This window comes from Pleurodeles waltl, chromosome 6, assembly GCF_031143425.1.
Source record: "Pleurodeles waltl isolate 20211129_DDA chromosome 6, aPleWal1.hap1.20221129, whole genome shotgun sequence".
In the NCBI taxonomy this organism is placed as follows: domain Eukaryota; kingdom Metazoa; phylum Chordata; class Amphibia; order Caudata; family Salamandridae; genus Pleurodeles; species Pleurodeles waltl.
The window spans coordinates 18351552-18371667 of NC_090445.1; the positions used below are offsets into that span (position 1 = coordinate 18351552).

General features: G+C 50.8%; 1 protein-coding gene across 2 annotated transcripts in view; it reads left to right on the plus strand.

Moving 5' to 3' along the window:
- The window catches only part of HMCN2 (hemicentin 2), an 816728-nt gene that overhangs the window by 192008 nt on the left and 604604 nt on the right, over window positions 1–20116 (plus strand). For both annotated transcript variants that reach the window (XM_069237054.1, XM_069237056.1), the window contains exons 16-18: window positions 12569–12751; window positions 15680–15775; window positions 19724–19851. In XM_069237054.1, coding sequence (XP_069093155.1) covers window positions 12569–12751; window positions 15680–15775; window positions 19724–19851 — 407 coding nt within the window. The remainder of the gene's footprint in view (window positions 1–12568; window positions 12752–15679; window positions 15776–19723; window positions 19852–20116) is intronic.

The window sequence follows — 20116 nt, forward strand, 5'->3', positions numbered from 1 at the left end:
CTGGAAGTGTCATACAGTGAGTCTCCTGTGCTGTGAAACAGAAGTTGCGCAGACAGCTAAACAAGCCTTCCTGCCAGGGTGCCTGCTTGCTGCAAAGAAATGCAAATGTGAGCAACTACTGTATCTGCAAACGTAAAAGATGCTTGGGAGCCGGACTGGCTTTAATTAACCTAATCACTGGAAGCTTTGTGATGACAAAGATTTATTATTTTTGAGTGGTAGCGCAAAGAGTTAACAACTGCACTGTGAAGTGTGTGCTTTCCATTGTAAATGTATTTATATTGCGCTTTCTACGCCTGGAGGTGCTGAAGGCACAGTAACTTAAATAAATTGCATTAAGTGCACTCTGGGTATTACTAAAATGTATATTTTGGAAGCACCATTTTAGCTTAAACATTTTCCACTTTTTGTGGCAGTCTATCTTATACTGTGTGTAATGCAAGTTAAAAATTATGAATCACATATTCCCAGTGCTTTCTGTCAGAGGCTGTGACCTCGCAGCACTGAAAACACACGTCTCTATTCTCCAGTGCAGCAACCAAGGCTTAGTTCTGTGGCTCTCTGGTTACACACAAGCCTCTGCAATGCAATATGCAAGGGAGGTTTCATAATGTACTATCGTGCCCCATTGACAACAGTTTTTTTAAATTTATTTTTCATTAAAGCTGCATGTTGTTTTATATGTAGCTACCTGACGGTGAAAGAGCAAAATGATTACAGAATATATTTTTTTATTTAGCCACACCTTTTGAGCAGGAGGTCTAGTCTTCTCCACATCCGAGCCTTGTAGCTTCTTGAATTTTGCAAGATCCTCAACTACCCTCTCTCCCCATATTGCACCCCCGCTCTGTCACAGGGCCAGGCTCCCACCCCGACAAAGTGCAGGAACACACTCGAGGTGATAGTGCGCTCTACAAATACACATATCTCTTGACTCCCCTCCACCCTCACCCAGGAAGTGTGCCTACTTCCTGGGTGCTGAGCGTGACGTCAGAGCCTGGAGCTGTGACATCACTGCAGGACCCTGTGTGAAGGCTTCTCAGTGTGTGAGAGTCTGGGGGTGGGCAGTGGGCTTTAAAGTAACATCACAGTGATATGTTGGAAGATACCAGACCCAAAGGCAGCGGGGTAGTGGGGGTCCCACGGGCCATAATGCAAGCCGAGACCCCTATAACCTGAAGTTAGGTTGTAACAGTCAGTCATAATTGGGTGGACTGTGCCCAAAACACCCCTGGGCCCGGTGCCACTGCACCAGCCACTCTCCTGCCCAAAGGCTCTGACAAGCTGTTGAACTGTCAGAGGACCTTCATGCTGGTAAGTGCCCTATATGAACAGTGTAATATGAGGCTGGCATGTGAGCCCTGCCTGGGATAGGTTTCAGTTTTCGCCTTTCGTTACCCATCTGCCTTTCTGTATTGACCACAGAGGTTGTGTGTTGTGTGAGTGTGTCTAGTTTCATGACAGCGCTGGTACAGCTGGTAGTCATCAGGACTTGTGCCAGCTGGGCAGGGGTGGAGCTTGGTCAGTAAGATTAGACGGGGGGTCGGCGGTGAGGTTCATATTTCCGAACAATTAGGCACCCATATAATGTTAAAATACATTATAGACAAGCAGGGTGCGTGGGAGGGACCTAAGGGACACTGGAAAGAGAGTGAAATGCAGATTGGTGGGGGCACTAAGTGAGAATAAATAATATTTTGTAAAATAACCAACACTTTCGAGGGGTTTCATAACAGAGAGGCAGACAGTGTGTGTTTTTTTGTCTGTGTGCATGTAAAGATGCCTGGTGAAATCCGAGAGACACCTTACCCGACTGAAAGCACCTGTACCCAACTATTAGTGGGGTGTAATGTTTCCAAGCACCTCCTCCCCCGAAGATACACCACTGCAGCTGGGCTGCCCACATGCCCTGGTAAGGGGCTGTTCAGTCAACTGTGCCCCCCGGGTGCATCTCCCAGCATCCACCAATAGGAACAGTGTCTGCTTCCTCTTCAGTTTCCGACAGCCCCGCCAAGTTTCCCAGGCCTCTGTGTGATGTGATGCTCCAGTCCAGGTTTTTTCTTTTAATTCTGGGACTTGTAGTTTTCTTTATTCCATCGAAAAACTACAAGTCCCAGCATTCAGAGTAAAAAACACGGACTGGAGCCGCACATCAGGCATGGACCTAGGTAACTTGGGAGCCATGGCTTTTGGTTGCCATAGAGAAGGGTTAAAGATCCAAAGGCTCCTTTAAACAAAGAACAGCTCCTACAATGTGCTGCAGTGCAGAACTAACAGCTGGAGCAGCAGGGCGCGGTGAGGGCACTGGGAGCACTGACAGGGGTGCATGGACTGAAGTAGTAGAGATGCTGCTGGTGAGGGCTGAGGTGCATTGGCACAGCTCTTTCTATATCTTCCCTAGCAGTGCAGCAGCTGAAGACTGAAGTGCACTGGGAGAGCTGTGTGCAGGTCAGGACTGAGGTGCACTGGGAGAGCTGTGTGCAGGTCAGGACTGAGGTGCACTGGGAGAGCTGTGTGCGGGTAAGGACTGAGGTGCACTGGGAGAGCTGTGTGCTGGTTACATTACTAGTCTAGAACCCCGGAAGGGTGCTGGGGGTCAGGACTGAGGTGCACTGGGAGAGCTGTGTGCGGGTTACATTACTAGACTAGAACCCCCGAGGGCTGCTGCGGTTCAGGACTGAGGTGCACTGGGAGAGCTGTGTCCTGGTCAGGACTGAGGTGCACTGGGAGAGCTGTGTGTGGATCAGGACTGGGATGCACGGGTAGAGCTGAGTGTGTCTTACATTACTAGACTAGAACCCCTGAGGGGTGCTGCGGGTCTGGACTGGGGTGCAGTGGGAGAGCTGTGTGTGTCATACATTACTAGACTAGAACCCCTGAGGGGTGCTGCGGGTCTGGCCTGGGGTGCACTGGCAGAGCTGTGTCTGTCTCACATTACTAGACTAGAACCCCTTAGGGGTGCTGTGGGGCAGGACTGAGGTGCACTGGGAGAGCTGTGTGCGGCTCACATTACTAGACTAGAACCCCTGAGGGGTGCTGCGTGTCAGGACTGAGGTGCACTGGGAGAGCTGTGTACGGCTCACATTACTAGTATAGAACCCCTTAGGGGTGCTGTGGGGCAGGACTGAGGTGCACTGGGAGAGCTGTGCACGGCTCACATTACTAGTATAGAACCCCCGAGGGCTGCTGCCGGACAGGACTACGGTGCACTGGCAGAGCTGTGTGTGTCTCACATTACTAGTATAGAACCCCTGAGGGGTGCTGCGGGTCTGGACTGAGGTGCACTGGGAGAGCTGTGTGTGTCTCACATTACTAGTCTAGAACCCCAGAGGGCTGCTGCGGGTCAGGACTGGGGTGCACTGGGAGAGCTGTGTGTGTCTCACATTACTAGTATAGAACCCCTGACGGGTGCTGCGGGTCGGGACTGAGGTGCACTGGGAGAGCTGTGTGCGGCTCACATTACTAGTATAGAACCCCTGAGGGGTGCTCACATTATGAGGTTAGAACCCCCGAGGGGTGCTGCGGGTCAGGACTGGGGTGCACTGGGAGAGCTGTGTGTGTCTCACATTACTAGTATAGAACCCCTGAGGGGTGCTGCGGGTCGGGACTGAGGTGCACTGGGAGAGCTGTGTGCGGCTCACATTACTAGTATAGAACCCCTGAGGGGTGCTGCGGGTCAGGACTGGGGTGCACAGGGAGAGCTGTGTGTGTCTCACATTACTAGTATAGAACCCCTGAGGGGTGCTGCGGGTCGGGACTGAGGTGCACTGGGAGAGCTGTGTGCGGCTCACATTACTAGTATAGAACCCCTGAGGGGTGCTGCGGGTCAGGACTGGGGTGCACTGGGAGAGCTGTGTGTGTCTCACATTACTAGTATAGAACCCCTGAGGGGTGCTGCGGGTCGGGACTGAGGTGCACTGGGAGAGCTGTGTGCGGCTCACATTACTAGTATAGAACCCCTGAGGGGTGCTCACATTATGAGGTTAGAACCCCCGAGGGGTGCTGCGGGTCAGGACTGGGGTGCACTGGGAGAGCTGTGTGTGTCTCACATTACTAGTCTAGAACCGCAGAGGGCTGCTGCGGGTCAGGACTGGGGTGCACTGGGAGAGCTGTGTGTGTCTCACATTACTAGTATAGAACCCCTGAGGGGTGCTGCGGGTCGGGACTGAGGTGCACTGGGAGAGCTGTGTGGGGCTCACATTACTAGTATAGAACCCCTTAGGGGTGCTGCGGGTCAGGACTGGGGTGCACTGGGAGAGCTGTGTGTGTCTCACATTGCTAGTATAGAACCCCTGAGGGGTGCTGCTGGTCGGGACTGAGGTGCACTGGGAGAGCTGTGTGCGGCTCACATTACTAGTATAGAACCCCTGAGGGGTGCTGCGTGGCAGGACTGAGGTGCACTGGGAGAGCTGTGTGTGTCTCACATTACTAGTCTAGAACCCCAGAGGGCTGCTGCGGGTCAGGACTGGGGTGCACTGGGAGAGCTGTGTGTGTCTCACATTACTAATCTAGAACCCCAGAGGGCTGCTGCGGGTCAGGACTGGGGTGCACTGGGAGAGCTGTGTGTGTCTCACATTACTAGTATAGAACCCCTGAGGGGTGCTGCGGGTCTGGCCTGGGTGCACTGGGAGAGCTGTGTGTGTCTTACATTACTAGACTAGAACCCCTCAGGGGTGCTGCGGGTCAGGACTGGGGTGCACTGGGGTCAGGACTGGGGTGCACTGGGAGAGCTGTGTGCTGGTTACATTACTAGTCTAGAACCCCTGAGGGCTGCTGCGGGTCAGGACTGGGGTGCACTGGGAGAGCTGTGTGTGTCTCACATTACTAGTATAGAACCCCTGAGGGGTGCTGCGGGTCGGGACTGAGGTGCACTGGGAGAGCTGTGTGCGGCTCACATTACTAGTATAGAACCCCTTAGGGGTGCTGCGGGTCAGGACTGGGGTGCACTGGGAGAGCTGTGTGTGTCTCACATTACTAGTATAGAACCCCTGAGGGGTGCTGCGGGTCGGGACTGAGGTGCACTGGGAGAGCTGTGTGCGGCTCACATTACTAGTATAGAACCCCTGAGGGGTGCTGCGTGGCAGGACTGAGGTGCACTGGGAGAGCTGTGTGTGTCTCACATTACTAGTCTAGAACCCCAGAGGGCTGCTGCGGGTCAGGACTGGGGTGCACTGGGAGAGCTGTGTGTGTCTCACATTACTAGTATAGAACCCCTGAGGGGTGCTGCGGGTCAGGACTGGGGTGCACTGGGAGAGCTGTGTGTGTCTCACATTACTAGTCTAGAACCCCAGAGGGCTGCTGCGGGTCAGGACTGGGGTGCACTGGGAGAGCTGTGTGTGTCTCACATTACTAGTATAGAACCCCTGAGGGGTGCTGCGGGTCAGGACTGGGGTGCACTGGGAGAGCTGTGTGTGTCTCACATTACTAGCCTAGAACCCCAGAGGGCTGCTGCGGGTCAGGACTGGGGTGCACTGGGAGAGCTGTGTGTGTCTCACATTACTAGTATAGAACCCCAAAGGGCTGCTGCTGGTCAGGACTGGGGTGCACTGGGAGAGCTGTGTGTGTCTCACATTACTAGTATAGAACCCCTGAGGGGTGCTGCGGGTCAGGACTGGGGTGCACTGGGAGAGCTGTGTGTGTCTCACATTACTAGCCTAGAACCCCAGAGGGCTGCTGCGGGTCAGGACTGGGGTGCACTGGGAGAGCTGTGTGTCTCACATTACTAGTATAGAACCCCTGAGGGGTGCTGCGGGTCTGGCCTGGGTGCACTGGGAGAGCTGTGTGTGTCTTACATTACTAGACTAGAACCCCTCAGGGGTGCTGCGGGTCAGGACTGGGGTGCACTGGGGTCAGGACTGGGGTGCACTGGGAGAGCTGTGTGCTGGTTACATTACTAGTCTAGAACCCCTCAGGGGTGCTGCGGGTCAGGACTGAGGTGCACTGGCAGAGCTGTGTGAGGTGAAAGCCTACGAAGGGGGGGCGGTGGCACAGGGACATGTAGGGGCCACGGGGGCTCAGTGCAACGGAAGGACTCTTTGGGGAATGCCCTGAATGAGGATACTTACAGCTCACCACTCTAGTCCCAGCTGCCCATGGATAATGCTTGTGATTTTAGGCACATCGCCATATCGGACTCTGCCCAAGTTACACCAGCTGTTCCTGTTTCTCGCCTTGAGCCTGGCTCTGCCCACGATGGGCATGGATGACGAGTGTGGACAGATCAGAGATGGCTCTTGGCACAGGATCACCCAGACAGCCGGCTCTGAGCGATGCCTGCCTGGAGCTCCTCACTGCAGCCTGGCACCGGTGGCAGCCTGTTATGGGTGGGGGACACCATGCTTGGGAGCCGCTGCGCCAAACTGGACAGGTGGAGTCTGTGCCCCTCTTAAACCCACCAGCACCGCGGCTTCTCCTTGCCCCCGGATGCTCGGGGTCACCTGAAGGAAAGGCCCCTGCTCCCCAGATTGTCTTACACACAACGGTGCAGGCCTCGTGCCATCCAAGCTGTGTTGTGGAAACCATAACATGCTGCCCGTCCCTGCCCCGCTTACGTAGTGTCACCCCCTTAGCGGCAGACCGTCTCACCAGCACCCGAAGGTCCCACATTCTAAACCTCGAACCTCCCATAGCTCTAGAAAATGCCTATTACTGCGGGCAGTGCCCTGTTGGCACTGTCTGAAGGGCACAGATATGCCCAGTGCTTAATTTGTAAATAAAACGTGCCGGTGCCCAAAGCCCTCCTCTTAAACACGCGGCTGCTGCATTTAAATGTGCGAGCCTGGAATACTGAGGCAGCGTAATCCTGAAGCCATCTCGGGCCTCGTCAATCCATTTACAGCCACTCCATGCCCCTTCAGCTCACTCTTGCAGCTTTCTGATTTCTAACATAGTGACGCTTTTTCCTTTTTCTCTTCCTCCGTCTTTCCCAAATGTGTCTTTTGCTCGCAGCAAATGCTTGAGGCAGGAGAATTAGCCCCGGCCCTCAAAAATAAGTGCCGGTGCTCAGCACCGGAAACTACAAGCACAAATTAAGCTCTGGATATGCCCCAGACCTTGGACTCCTGTTGTTTGAAACATCAAGCTAGATTTGTGGAAGTCTCCACGGGCTCTGAGTAATTTCAAGCCTGTTTCACAGTGTGTTTAATGCTGTGGTGTGTGGGCCCTAGGCCTGTATGATGGGAGAACCATAACAACAGACCCTGAGTGCTGAGTGCATCTGGGGTGAGGGCACATGGACCCTGAACCCCTTTATCAGCAGGGTCACCTGACTGGATGGATGTGGGTGAATGTAGGGACAAACCTGTGGGCGGGGCTGCACTATGACGTGTCCTCAGGACACTACAATGCGTCATCTAATGGGAGGGGCCCTAAGCATGTGGCTGAACACCGACTTCACCCAATGGTTGCAGCCCTCGGCTCACGTGACCTGGATTTGACAAGTAAATTCGAACCACTGTGAAATCTTACATCTTTTATCATTTAGGTTTGTGGCTAAGACAATATGACTGAGTCCTATCCGAGGTGGCCAAAAGCGGAGGACCGATGGGTTGGACTGGTGCCCCAGAGATTGCCCGTGGTCAGACTTACAGCAGGCGTTCCTCCCATCACCTTTTGTGTGTTTGATGTATCACCCTCAGTGGCCAAGGGTGTACCCAGACGTGGCTGCCACGCTCACTGTGCCACCCGAACCAAGCTACATCCAACCGAGAGCACCAGTCAGGGTGAACCCGGTCCTGGGTTGCTTTCGTTCCTGTTTAGGGGGCACCTGGCCTGGCAGCTGAGACTGGACTCTTCCTGTTGGAGCTGGGTCAAGACTGATTTGCATATGGCTGGGTCTAAACCGTGTGGTAACTAGAGGAACCATCCACCTCTAAATTCACTAAAGCGACAGGCCTGAGAGTAACCTCACCTGGGACAGTTCTCACTCGTTGGTTTCTGCTGGCACATACTGGTCTGGGGATACCAGCCTGTCATGCACAATGGTGTGACTGGTACAAGTGTCCCTCTGGGCAGTGACTGTGATCCCATCCGCCTGGAAAGGGTGAAAGTGTTTACTACCCTCTGGAATCACCAACTCACCTTCTGGCCCTACTTCCCAGCTAAAAGCTACTAGGGCGTCCTCATCTGCAGAACAATCCGCTAGGGCTACACCGACAGTCCCAGTGCTTACCTTCTTCTTGGGACCAGCTGAGGGCCCCTGTAGTGCCCAACCTGCTGACAATCAACGCAGGGCCTACCATCTGTGAACTTTTAAAGCTTAGGGTCTCCACTTCTCTGCTTACTACAAGGGTCGGGTGGGATGCACCATCCTCATTTTTAGGGGTTTGAGGAAGAAACTTGGTGGGGCTTACCACCTCCCTCCTTCTCCTTCTGTGCGCCTAATCCCGTTTCTTGGGATCTCCCCCTGATGCTTTTTAGAGTTATTAGTTCTAACCCATTCATCACCCCTTTTTGCCCCGCTCTCTAGGACTACAGAACTTCGAATCCACCAGATGCTGGTGTAACTAATGTGAGGAACTACTTGTCAAATTGTGCTATCAACCTTGTTAGGTTTTAACCAAACATCCAGTAACTTCACAGATGCATCCACATAGTCTGCCTATGTTCATGTACCCCCCTTTGCAGTGTTCCTCAATTTCAACCTGTACTCCTCAGGTATGAGACCAAAACACTCAATGAGTGCCTGTCTCATGTGGGGGTAGGATTCTGCTACCTCATCCTCGGGTGTCAGCAATCTGTTCCCCCCTACTGTATGTAGCAATTCCCACAACAAGGCTCCCCAGTGTTGTACACCCGCCCTCCTCATCCTGAGAGCCCTCTCATAGGATGCCAACCACTTGTCAATGTCATCACCTGCAATGAACTATGCCTTTGGGCAACCTGGGAGTATCTGTATCACCTGTGTGCACCTCTGAATCAGCACTGCCACCCGTACGCTGGGGCTTTAACCCCAGCCTGGCTCCTCCCTGGTCAAGGGCCAACATTTTCTCCTGAATCTCCATTTATTTTATTTTCAAGCTCCAGAAGCATGAGCTGAATATCCAAGTCCTTGGGTCTCTGTTGGGGTAAAGCTCCTCTCACTCCCAATCAAAGACCCATGTCGTGCCCTTGCCCTTGCCCACGCCGTTGTTCTCCCCATTAGGTTCAAAAGGATTGTCACCCAGTTCCTCCTCATCACCACTCTCTGGGGAGACTTCCTCTGCCAAATGAGCTTGAGTATGGACTTGTCTTCCTCCTCCCAGGCTGTGAGAGCTTTCTCCCACTCCTCCTTCTTGGTAGATGGGTTTAGGGTATTTCCTCTCCTCCTGCACATACTTCTCAGATCACTGATTTTAAGTTTGGACAGGTTAGCCAGGCCATCCACCCTGTTCTCCATCTTTAAAGTTGCAAAAGTATCTTATGCTTCCTCAAAAAGAACTGCTGGTCAACCTCTCCTTGGCCTTGAAAACATGTGTGCCCAGTACCTAGAGATTGATCGTCAATCTCTAGAAGCAGTTTGCTCGGCTCTAGAACAGTGTGCTCTTTCTGTTAGTAACAACCTATTAAATGTTATTGCAGCCAAACACGAGGTTCTGGATCCCACCGCCCAGGCACCAATGCAAGAAAATGGGTGTACTGTATGGCAATGTTGGGGGCTTGTCGTGCAGTACACTCACATGTATCGCCTTGGGTCCAGACAGAGTTATTTGCTCTACCCTCAGCTCAACCCTTTGGTAGCTATGGCACAGATCAGCAAGGCTTAGCAAAGGAACAATTTATAAACATTTAACAACACCAAACAACGAAAAGAGAAAGTCAGCAAAGAAGAAAGAGACACAACAATTAATAAAAAAATACTTACTACATATTCTTTGATGACTAAAATCCACAGTAGGGTTCTGGAGATATGAATTTGTAAAGCATTTAAAAATATTAACATCAAGTGCAAACAAGCCTTGGCAAGTCAAAACTTTGCAAACTTTGGAAAACTTTTGTTACACTGAGTTTGGCAACTCTGACCCGAGTTGGGCAACCAAATCCACCAGTATAACGGTCATGGACTCTAGAATGAAAAATTTGGACACTTACCTGGCACCCCGAGTGTCGTAGAAGCAAGTTCTAAACTTTACAGGCTTAAAGGTGCTCAATAGATGCTCCTGAAGCTGTTCTGTCTACAGGGGTGTAGTCTGGTCGAGTCCTCAGTCCACTGGTGCATGGGGGTGACTCCGACTATGGATCCTAGGGTCCCATGAAGTCTTCTGGGCAGGGTTTAAAGGTCTACTGATGCAGACCTTCAGTTCTCGCAACACAGTGGCTCCGGTGCAAACCTTTGGTGGCTGCTAGTGTTTATATTGCCCAATGAATCTGGTCTCGAACAGCTCTCCCGGGTCCAGCAAACTCAGGTGCAGACTTGAGCTATCTCAGATATCTTTGGTGGTGCACCCAGCGACTGGTAGCAAGGAAACGTCCACAGTGGCTACCACTCTTTCGGTTTGGAGTGTTTCCATTCTTGTATCCCTGGAGCGGGCACCAGGAGACCACCCAACTGATCCTTTGAGCCTCTGCAGTGGATTGGGGTGGGAAATCAACGTTCCTCCGGGCCAGACTTAAAAACAGGGTCCAAACCCCACTAGCCCAGTGTGCAGCAGGGTCAGTTGCTCTGGCTCCGCACCTCTCTTCATGCACTACTAAAAGGTACAGGGTAATCTTCTTCTTGTCCTTGGTCCGAATCCAGCCAGTACTGACTTCTAGGGGGCCAAGGGTGCCCGTTACATCTCAGTAAAGCACCCTGAGGGGACAATGTGGTCACTAGCCAATGGGCTAGTAGGTCCCCTCCTACCTGGTGACACAGTTCCCATGATGTGTGGCATCTGGCTATCCCAGATTGCACTTTGCACACCACAACCAACATGGCTGAGGTCTTCCTCGAGTGTGAGGACCTTGATATCCCACTCCTGGGGGTGTGGCTACCATGGGCAGCACTCACATGGAAAACTGGTTTAAATTATTTTTTTCCTTCTTTAGCCGTGGCTCTACCCTGTATCGGGGAAATAAAGGGCTTCCTGCTCGGGAATGTTGTCACAGCGGCCCTTCAAAGGTGGCATTGCATTTTGATGCCTGCCTTTTGGGCTAACACCCTTTGCAGCCCATCCTGCGGGTGGGAGTCGCACCTCCAGTGCAACAACAGCCTTTTTTCTCAGCCTCGGGAGACGTGTGCAGAAACCTGTGTCAGTGCCTCTGACCCTGTGAAGTCACTGGAGAAGATGGGGCAAAGTATGGCTACTTTCACAAACGTGGCCAGCATTAAAGTGGGCATACATGTAGAGTGCACCACTGAGTTGCATTTGATGCCCCCTTTAATTTGATACCTTACATGATAGGGTTAGGTAGCCTCTGTTAGAAGTTAGATGCATTGGAGTGCCAGTCGTTAACTCTGCAATTACTTTATAAGGCTACTCAACCATCCTCAGCAAACACCGACAGTTTAGGGCTTTGCTGCATAGACATGTCAAAAATATATGTCTATTATACAGCTCCTTGCCGTAGGGCTACATAGGCCAGCCTTAGAAGAGACTTACAAATACGGTTAAGGGACTTTAGGTGACTTTGACATTAGTGGTAATGGCAAAGTCATGTGTGCAGTGCATGCACAGCTGTTTCAGTCTGGAATGGCAGCTGTAAGTTGTGTTTTCACTTTGTCACACACGGAGTACCACAACCAGTGCTGTGGGGTGCCATCCTCACATGCCCTTGGTACCTGGGTACGATATACTAGGAGCTTACATCAGCCCATGTCAATTGGGGTTATCCAATTCAACATAAACTTTTGAAAAGGGCAAGAACACGAGCACTGATGTCTGGACAGCAGACCTCGCCGCACTCTCAATGTCGCCAACCAGCAGCTAGTGGTCCAAAATGGAGCAAAAAGTTAGGGGAAACCTGTGAAAAGCCTATTTTCTTACAAAACTGTTAATTCCCTCTCTGCTTGTTAGTGGTTTTCTGTAGCTGTGCCCAAGCAGATCACTTCAGCTGAAGGGGAACATGCATGCCATGAATACCCATAGTCCTCTCACAAATTATACATCATTTTTTAGATTTAGCGGGTAGCAGCTGCCTACTAAACACAGCAAGCACCCAAAATCCACATTCTGTTTAAGCACCAAATAAGTGACAAATCTGGTTATAAAGGGTGATGACATTTTTAGTTGCATTTGTGTATTTTTTATGAACCCCTCTCTGTATTGGCGGAACAATTAAAAATGTTACTGTTGAGCACAAGGACTTGAGTTGAAGAAACTAAGGGACCCACAAAATACAGATGATATGTTCTCATTGCCCGAACACTTTTGAGGGTCTACCCAAGGTGTTCCCACCATGAATTACATCACCTTGGTAAATTGCACCCTCGTAACATGTTACATTTGATGTGTATCCCACAGTAGGAAGCTGAGTTAGGCTGCCATAGCGCCTGGATACTGCAGACGTGTAGTGCTAGATACAACATATAAACCTTATATAATCTCCCTCCACAGAGGATTTCACACATTTTGCTGAAGATACCTCTCTCTCTCTCTGCTTCTCCCACCAGCACCCCCCCAGTTCACAAATTCCCCCACGGACATCTCTGTGGCAGTCGGGGATGGCGTGACTCTTCTCTGCTGGGCTGAGGGGATCCCCCCCCTGAAGATCACCTGGGCCAGGGCGGATGGAGCACCGATCTGGTCTCAAGGGGGAGCACACCAGCTGGAGGTGGGACACCTCTCAATGGAAGGTAAGAGGAGGTGCTTCTTGTCAATGCGTGTGCCATCCAAGGATGGGCTCCACCTGTACATGTGTGTGCCATCCAAGGATGGGTTGCACCTGTACATGTGTGTGCCATCCAAGGATGGGCTGCACCTGTACATGTGTGTGCCATCCAAGCATGGGCTGTACCTGTACATGTGTGTGTGCCATCCACAGATGGGCTGCACCTGTACATGTGTGTGCCATCTGAGGATGGACTGCACCTGTACATGTGTGTGCCATCCAAGCGTGGGCTCCACCAATACATGTGTGTGCCATCCAAACATGGGCTGTACCTGTACATGTGTGTGTGCCATCCACAGATGGGCTGCACCTGTACATGTGTGTGTCATCTGAGGATGGGCTGCACCTGTACATGTGTGTGCCATCCAAGGATGGGCTGCACTTGTACATGTGTATGCCATCCAAGCATGGGCTGCACCTGTACATGTGTGTGTCATCTGAGGGGGCACTGCCTGTAAGTGTGTCATCTAATGGGGCCCTGACAATACATATGTGTGTCATATAAGGCAGGCTCCACTTGTACATGTGTGTGTCATCTGAGGGGGCACTGCCTGTAAGCGTGGCATCCAAGAGGGCTCTGCCTGTACACATGTGTGTCATTCAAGGATGGGCTCCACTTGTACATGTGTGTGTGCCCTCTGAGGGGGCTCTGCATTTAAATGTACATCTAAGGGGATCTGACTACACATATGTGTGCCATCTAAGGGGGGGGCACTTGTACATGTATGTGCCATCTGAGGGGGCTCTGCCTTAAAATGTGATTTAAGGGGGCTCTGACTACACATATGTGTGCCATATAAGGGTGGCTCCACTTGTACATTTGTGTGCCACCTGAAGAGGCTCAGCTTGAAAATGTGGCATCTAAGGGGGCTCTGACTGTAAATATGTGTGCAATTTAAAAGGAGCATTGCTTGTAAGTTAGTCATCTAAGTGAGCTTCACCTCTACATATGTGTGCCACCCAAGGGTTCTTTGCCTCTAAATGTGTGTGCCATCTTGGGGGCTCTGCATGTCAACGTGCCATCTAAGGGGGGGCTGCACCTTTAAATGTGCCACCTAAAGTGGGTTACACCTGTAACTGTGTGCGTCTTCTAAGGGAGCCCCATCTGAGCATGTATCCAGGAGGGAGGGGGCTCCACATTTAAATGTACACCACATAAAGGGGGCTGCACCAGTAAATTTGTATGTGCAATCTAAGGGGACTTTTCATGTAAATATATGTGTTATCTAAGGGGAGGGGCTGAACCACCTGTAAATCTACCATCTGTTGGAAGTCCAGCTTTAAATGTGGCATCTAAAAGGGCTCTGCCTGTAAAGGTGTGTGTCATCTAAAGGACTCTGCCTGTAAAGGTGTGTGCCATCTAAAGGACTCTGCCTGTAAAGGTGTGTGCTATCTAAGGGACTCTGCCTGTAAAGGTGTGTGCCATCTAAAGGACTCTGGGGGTCATTCCAACCCTGGCGGTCATGGACCACCAGGGCCGGGGACGGAGGAAGCACCGCCAACAGGCTGGCGGTGCTTCAGGGGCAATTCTTACCGCCGCGGTCAGAAAAGGGCAACCAGCGGTTTCCCACCGGTTTACCCCTGCCCCAAAGAATCCTCCATGGCGGCGCTGCTCACAGCACCGCCATGGGGATTCCGACCCCCTTCCCGCCATCCTGGTCCTGGCGGTAAAAACCGCCAGGAACAGGATGGCGGGAACGGGCGTCGTGGGGCCCCAGGGGGCCCCGGCACTGCCCATGCCACAGGCATGGGCAGTGCAGGGGCCCCCTAACAGGGCCCCATAATGATTTTCAGTGTCTGCCTAGCAGACACTGAAAATCGCGACGGGTGCCACTGCACCCGTCGCACCCCTTCAACTCCGCCGGCTCCATTCGGAGCCGGCTTCATTGTTGAAGGGGCTTTCCCGCTGGGCCGGCGGGCGGCCTTCTGGCGGTCGCCGCCGGCCCAGCGGGAAAGTCAGAATGACCGCCGCGGTCATTTGACCGCGGTACGGTCTTCTGGCGGTTCCCGCCAGGCGGGCGGCTTCTGCCGCCCGCCGGGGTCGGAATGACCCCCCCTGTCTGTAAAGGTGTGTGCCGTCTAAAGGACTCTGCCTCTAAAGGTGTGTGCCATCTAAAGGACTCTGCCTGTAAAGGTGTGTGCCATCTGAAGGACTCTGCCTGTAAAGGTGTGTGCCGTCTAAAGGACTCTGCCTGTAAAGGTGTGTGCCATCTGAAGGACTCTGCCTGTAAAGGTGTGTGCCGTCTAAAGGACTCTGCCTGTAAAGGTGTGTGCCATCTAAAGGACTCTGCCTGTAAAGGTGTGTGCCATCTAAAGGACTCTGCCTGTAAAGGTGTGTGCCTTCTGAAGGTCTCTGCCTGTAAAGGTGTGTGCCATCTAAAGGACTCTCCCTGTAAAGGTTTGTGCCATCTAAAGGACTCTGCCTGTAAAGGTGTGTGTCATCTAAAGGACTCTGCCTTTAAAGGTGTGTGCCATCTAAAGGACTCTGCCTCTAAAGGTGTGTGCCATCTGAGGCAGGCTGCATCTGTATATATGTGTGCCATCAAAGGAGGCTTCGCCTGTAAATGTTTACGTGGTATATAAAGGGGGTCCTGCCTGTAAATGTACTATCTAAGGGGGCTTGTTATGTAAATACGTGTGTGCCATGTAATGGGGGCTTGACATGTAAATGTAGATGCCATCCAAGAGGGGCTCCACCTTTAAATGTGTGCACATCTAAGAAGAGTTCCACCTATAAACATGTGCCTGCCTTCTGAGGGGGGTGCTCAGTCTGTGACTGTGAGTGCCATTGGATGGAGAAGAGAGAGGCTCCACCTGTAATGAATCCCCCAAGTAACAAGGTGAGTACGTCCCCCATGTACATAAGTGTGTCACTTTGTCTCTCTTCCCCCAGGTGTGATGCTGGAAGACCAGGGCGTATACGTCTGTGAAGCCGAAAACACATTTGGGAAGATTCGTGCAGAGGTGCGGCTCACGGTCACCGGCCTGGGTGAGTGCCTTGTACTCTGATGCAGTGCTACTGGCTGTCTCATGAGATGTGTGCTTCTTGGCTCCTTAATTCAATGTGTCCATCTCACTTCTTTCCTTCCATCTTTCAAGCTTTCTTTGTACAATTTCTCTTTCTCAACATCCCCCTTGTTTGTCTCAGACTTCAAGGTCCAGGTCCAGAGACCTCTCCACCATCTCCCCTTCAAGGACTATGGGCTTGATGTAGAGTGTGGGGGAGTTTGTTGCATTGGTGATGGAGTACATGTCCACCAGACTCTATACGAGGCCTTTACGTCGGATAAAATAAGAGCAAGGCTAATAAACACCACAATAAGAGGTCCATATTCACAAAGGTAAGCTTACACTTTGTGTAAGTTTACGATTGATTGCAATTCACAAAGGTATTTATTAGTAGTATCTAAACAACTGTGGAGGCTCCGCACATAAAAAAATAGGACCATCCTATCTTTTTATGTGCAGAGACTCTGCAGTCATAAAGATACTGTGAGTAAAAGACTTTTGTGAATAGCAAACAGTTGTAAACTACATAGAAGTGTAGGTTTACCTTTGTGAATTAGGTCCAGAGTGTGCCCAGATGCCCCATTGCGGACTCATCATTTGCAAGCCTGAAGAGGGGAATAACCAAGGATGAATTCCTGTTCTTCAAGAACTATCCACATATATGGCAGCAACCTTTCTAAAAAACACTTATCGCCTGCAAGTTTTCAGAAACCTAGGGCCAACATAAGGTTAATGTTGCCCTCATTTTCAGCCCCCACTGAAAGCTTAAAACCAGCATCTACACCAATGGGCCAATCATGACTCAGGTCAAAGGAGGGAAGCTGGTCAGCCTTTGAAGGGGCCTTCACACACTTAAAACAGCTAAAGTAATTCTCCTCTTGCAGAACCATTGTTAATTGTGGATCACCTGAGTCCGCCCAGGCACTTTTCACATCGCTTACCCAGCTCAAGGCCCCAACCCAGCTCTCCCCGCACTGCTGCATCGCTCTTGCTCCTGTCTTCGCCTTGCTTTCCCCCCGTTTTTTGTGTGCCTTCTCCTTGCTTTTCCCTTGTTCTGACTGCTTTCTCCTTGCTTTTCCCCCTGTTTTTTGGTGCCCACTTCTTCCCTTTTCCAACTTTTTACTGCTTTCTTCCAAAGGGCCCTCTAAACGTGGCTGTTAGAATGAGCCTCCGGGACCTGCGAGCACCTATATATCCTTTTGGGTGATTAGCCGTGCTTTATAAATCCAGATTGATTGATTGATTGAGTGATTGAAGGCTACAGATACAGTAGTCTAAAGACCTTATTTAATGCCACAGGTACTGAAGCCCCACTTAACTATGTCTACCTCGACATTAGCTCCGCACTCGACATCCTGGACCCAAAAAGAAGAAACAAAGGTCAAGTCAAGCACCAAAGCCATCAACCAGTGTTTGTACAGTGGGGGCAGACAGGCTGAAACATTAGCCGCCATTTTGAATGCCAGTGGTGGTCTGCCATTGGTCAACAAAGGCAGCACCCACTGCAAGAGGTCTAACTCAAAGCTGTTAAGTGCCAAAAAAGCTAATAGTTTAAAACCAGTCAATGAGGCTACCTGCCAAACTAGGGAGAGCTGCTGTGCTTATTGGGATTATCTACGCCAAATCGCTCATAAAACAAACTTTGAGTTGTAAATGGAACAACAAAAAACACCTCCTTTTTACCTACTGGCTCTCTAGCAGAGCATCATCACCCTGCTGTTGCAAAAATGAAACATTCTGGCTATCCAGTGCCAGAGCTCTAGCCTATGATTTCTTCTATAATTACAGTCAACAGGTTCAAACTGGCTCAGTGCGGTAGACTTTATGCAAAGCTGCCTGAGGTATCTCCCAGGATCCATCCATCTCCTGACCAGTGTTTATGCACTTTGTTGCACATTCTCCCTGCAGAGTGATGACATAAATTGGTCCTGAAGAATGCCACAAACCTCACTGTAGGCTTTATGTATTGGCTGAAACATGTTGACACCATCAGCATCATTGGTTGAAGGTTTATTATTCCCCTCTTCATTTTATGCACTTCTCCACTACACACTGCCACATTCATCCACACTATACAGGCTCTCATGTGCTCCACTCTGGAAAGAACTTTCCATGTACCCCTCCCCAGCCAGGGGTGTGGTAGCCCACACCACAAACCTTTGGTGTGAGGAGGTACCCTATGATGAGGCATCCCACCTAGGGTGGGCAAGGGCTCTCCTTCTAAACAAAGGACCTTGTCCCAGTCAAGAGAATCTCTGCCTGAGAGCATCCCCTGTGACTGCCTCTCTTAGACCAGGGGCACCCTTATGTGTGTTGTATGGTTAGTTGGGGCAATACACCACTGGCCTCTAAACACTCCCTCTTGACCTCCCTGTGTCAGTAATCACCCTTCTCCCCCATGCCAACATTTGGAAGTGGGAAAGATGGAGGTTTTCAAAAATAAATCCTGGTAATTAATTGTCTCCATCGACTTGCGTTGAAATGGGGGTAATTACAGCCAGGAGAAAGCTATAATAAAGCAATTTTTGCCTTTAAAAATCGTGAGTCTCCCGTCTGAATCGGGTGTATGTATGACTCCTTTCAGCCCTATGTGTCATGTTGCTACCTTGAGAAACCTCTTCTCAGCCCTAGACATGTGTCTCATGTTGTTACCTTGAGAAACCTCTTCTCAGCCCTAGACATGTGTCACCTTGATACCTTGAGACACCTTTCCTCAGCCCTAGACATGTCCCTCATGTTGTTACCTTGAGAAACCTTCTCTCAGCCCTAGACATGTCCCTCATGTTACTACCTTGAGACACCTTTCCTCAGCCCTAGACATGTCCCTCATGTTGTTACCTTGAGAAACCTTCTCTCAGCCCTAGACATGTCCCTCATGTTACTACCTTGAGACACCTCTCCTCAGCCCTAGACATGTCCCTCATGTTGTTACCTTGAGAAACCTTCTCTCAGCCCTAGACATGTCCCTCATGTTGCTACCTTGAGACACCTCTCCTCAGCCCTAGACATATCCCTCATGTTGTTACCTTAAGACACCGCTTCTCAGCCCTAGACATGGCCCTCATGTTGTTACCTTGAGACACCGCTTCTCAGCCCCAAACCTGTCACCTTGTTACCTAGAGACACCTCTCCTCAGCCCTAGATATGTCCCTCATGTTGTTACCTTGAGACACCGCTTCTCAGCCCCAAACCTGTCACCTTGTTACCTAGAGACACCTCTTGTCAGCCATAGACATGTCCCTCGTGTTATTACCTTGAGACACCTCCCCTCAGCCCTAGACTTGTCCCTCTTCTTTGTATCTTCTGTGACATCTCCTACCAGCTGCAGTGTCTCATTATGATAATTTCTGTGACACCTTCTCTCAGACTGAGACGTGTTACATGTTGTTACCTTTCTCTGACACCACTTCTCAGCCCTAGATGTGTCCCTCATCTTGTTACTATGAGACACCTCCTCTCAACCATAGACGTGTCCCTCATCTTGTTACTATGAGACACCTCCTCTCAGCCATAGACGTGTCCCTCATCTTGTTACTGAGGCACCTCCTCTCAGCCATAGACATGTCCCTCATATTGTTACCTTGAGAAGCTTCTCATAGCTCTAGACATGTCCCTCAAATTGTTACCATCAGTGACACCTTCTCTCATCCCCAGACACATGTCCCTCATATTATTATCTGTGACATCTCCTCTCCGCTGCAGTGTCTCATGTTGCTACCTTCTGTGACACCTATTTTTGGCCTTAGAGAAGTGTCGTATGTTGTTACTGTCTGTGACTTCTCTCAGCCAAAGACTTCTGTCTCTTGTTGTTACCTTCTGAGACACCTCCTCTCAGCCTCAGACTTACAACTTGTGTTGTTGCCTTCTGTTACGCCTTCCCCCAGTCTCAGACATGTTATGTGTTTTTCTTTTGGTTCTTTTTCCGCAGTTGGCCCTGAAGTGGCTGTGGGGTCCCCAGTGGTCAGTGTCCTGCACGGTCAGTCTGTCTCGCTTCCTTGCACCATCCTGGCTGGAACACCTGCCCCCGTCCACCGCTGGATCAAAGATGGCCGCCCGGTGAGCATAACACTGGGCACTCCTACCAAGAGCTGTCCTTTCTTGTCCCCACTTGTTAGCACTTCACAAACCAAACCAAGAAATGTCTAATCAATGTGGCATTGAGGTCATATTTTGGATTTTGTACCTGAAAAAAGTTTGTCTTCTATGAGCAAAGGTATAGCAAAGCGTCACCCACACATTCATGAGTTTTCAAAATGACACCTTTAGGAGAACTGCCTGACATTTCACCAATTCTGAAGGTTTGGTGGGTTGGGGTTGAGTC